Source organism: Limulus polyphemus, unplaced genomic scaffold (assembly GCF_000517525.1).
Source record: "Limulus polyphemus unplaced genomic scaffold, Limulus_polyphemus-2.1.2 Scaffold1368, whole genome shotgun sequence".
Taxonomy (NCBI): domain Eukaryota; kingdom Metazoa; phylum Arthropoda; class Merostomata; order Xiphosura; family Limulidae; genus Limulus; species Limulus polyphemus.
This window is the reverse complement of record NW_013666978.1, coordinates 199971-202194: the sequence shown is the minus strand read 5'-3', so window position 1 is coordinate 202194 and position 2224 is coordinate 199971. Positions and strand designations below refer to the sequence as shown.

Here is a 2224-nt window from a genome sequence, read left to right as displayed (position 1 = left end):
GTTGGCCACTTGGTGTAAAACTTCTTGGCTTAAAAAATACCAGCTGACCCCAGAGCACTTGGGATTAAGGTCGTTATGCCAAAGAAGAAGATGTCAGTGAGAGCGTCTGTGACATTACCAAATTTCCTGGAAACTTCCCTCATACTTTCTTTTGTGGCTTACACCGCCATCTTCACAGATTCATTTCCTGTATTGTGGGTGTGTGCCATTTGTCATAACTTTTCATCTGTGAAATGCCTTGGGAAAATTCTTCTCATAGGATTTTATGCCATTATTTTCATCACTTGATTTCATGCATGGGCTGCATGTGTTGATTGGTCCACATGGTCCATGAATGTTGTATCTGGTAATGATGTCATAAAGTTTTGGATTTGTAAAATTGCCAGGAATTTCATCTGAAACAACCTTGTCAACATGTGATGGCTCTCTTGGTTTGTCTTCATATGCCATAGTGAATAAGATATAGCAATGAGGCAAATCTCTTTTTTGATCTTCTTTCATGCATATGAATTCTCTAGTCGTGCCCAGAACTTTATTCTTCCATAAATCTTCAATCAGTGCTTCCAGATTTATGTTGAACACCCTTACCCAGATGTCTGGACGATCAGTAAGTTTCTCATTAGAGAAGAGAGAAGATTTGATTTTTAACCACTTACAGTTGCAGGTAAAAGTAATGAAATAATCAGGTTTCACAAATGTTCTTGCTATAGATATGTCATCTTGAGAAGCTTCTGGGAAAACCATATATAGTTTGTGGAAGCATACCATTTGACCCTGCATGTATTTCATCATCAGAATTTACCACATCTAGTAGTCCTTTGTACTTCTCAGCTGTTATTTCATTCTGATGACTTCTAACCTACTTGAGATGCTGCTCTTTTTATCTTGGCATAGACATAAGTTACACACTGCTGTGTTAGATGCTGTGATTTTATGAGATAATTATCTTCATTGTCACGCACTTGAAGTCAATAGTGATAAAATTCAGAGAATCCATCAGTACTGTGAGGAAATAGAATTATATAATTCAGTGGGTCATAACTTTTATGTCGTGAATTAATTCTCTGTATGTCGCTATTGTTGGTTTGCAGAAGCATATCCAAGTCATCTGTTTTGCTTCCTGACACAATGACAAAAACCTCACTACTTGTTAGCAAGTTGTATCGCTGTGCATGCTCGTTAGTTAGCTTTTTGTGCATTTAAGACCAATCTGACATTTGGATGCTCATCTGCCAAGACTTGAGTAGATTTGAACGGTTTCACAGAAGGGTTAACTCTGTACAGACAGTACTGTAGTGTAGAAATTTGTATTAACATCTAAATGTGGATTATGTGCAAGTCTTTTCTGAGCTTAATGTTCAGTATCATGGAAGTAAATCTGAGCAAAGTTTGGTTGTTGACCTTCTTGAGGTCTGAGAGAACCTGAGACAGTGAAATATTTTATCCTATATTTCGAAGGTAGGATTAAATCTTACTATCCTATGGAAGCAAGAGTAAGTACATTGTAGGCTCCCATATTGTTGAATAATCCAATATCTTCATCCATTAAGGTACAGTTCCAGAATTTCATTTGGAATAGATGGTATTTGGTCTAGCCATATTGTGCGTTTGATACAGCAAAATCCTGGCCTCTCTTCTTTCCATCTATAAGCATAGCAAAATTTCTCAGCATCATATAAGCTTGAAAGTTTATGGCGACGTTGTAATTGTAGGAATTAATTTTGTGCAGCTAGTTTTTGGTTTAACGTGGTAACATTAATTGTTTGGTTTTACCTTGACTGGCGCTGTCTCATACCTTGAACAGCAAGCTTCACTGCTCTTTCTTGTCCAGTCTCATTTTACCTTTGCTCTTTCTGTCCTTGCCTCTTGCCCAGCAAGTCTTGGATCTCTTTCTTACTCAATCTCATTTTCCTTTGCTCCTCCTATCTTTTTCTCTTATCACCAAGCCTTACAGCTTTTTCTTGCTTTGCCTCATTTGACCTTGGTTTCTCTTGCTTATCCTTTTGTTCAGCAAGTATTGTTTTGTTTTTTCTAACTAATTTAATTTGCCGTCTTTTACACTGCCACTCAATTTGACGTTAAATTCTCAAAGATCTGACAATATCATTTTCATTAGCATCACAACCTTTTTCTTTTCTATTTCAGTTCTTGATAAGCTTCTCTTGCCGACTTTCTCTGACATTGTCACACGCTCACTGATTTGTAAAATACATAAAAGAAATAA

The 2224-nt window shown here is 36.8% G+C and overlaps 1 protein-coding gene across 1 annotated transcript; it reads right to left on the bottom strand.

The window, feature by feature from the left end:
• Window positions 1-222: 222 nt before the first annotated feature.
• LOC106463283 lies at window positions 223-744 on the bottom strand. Its single transcript, XM_013923297.1, has one exon. It carries the CDS (start codon window positions 742-744, stop codon window positions 223-225), a length of 522 nt encoding a protein of 173 aa, XP_013778751.1.
• Between the last annotated feature and the right edge of the window lie 1480 nt (window positions 745-2224).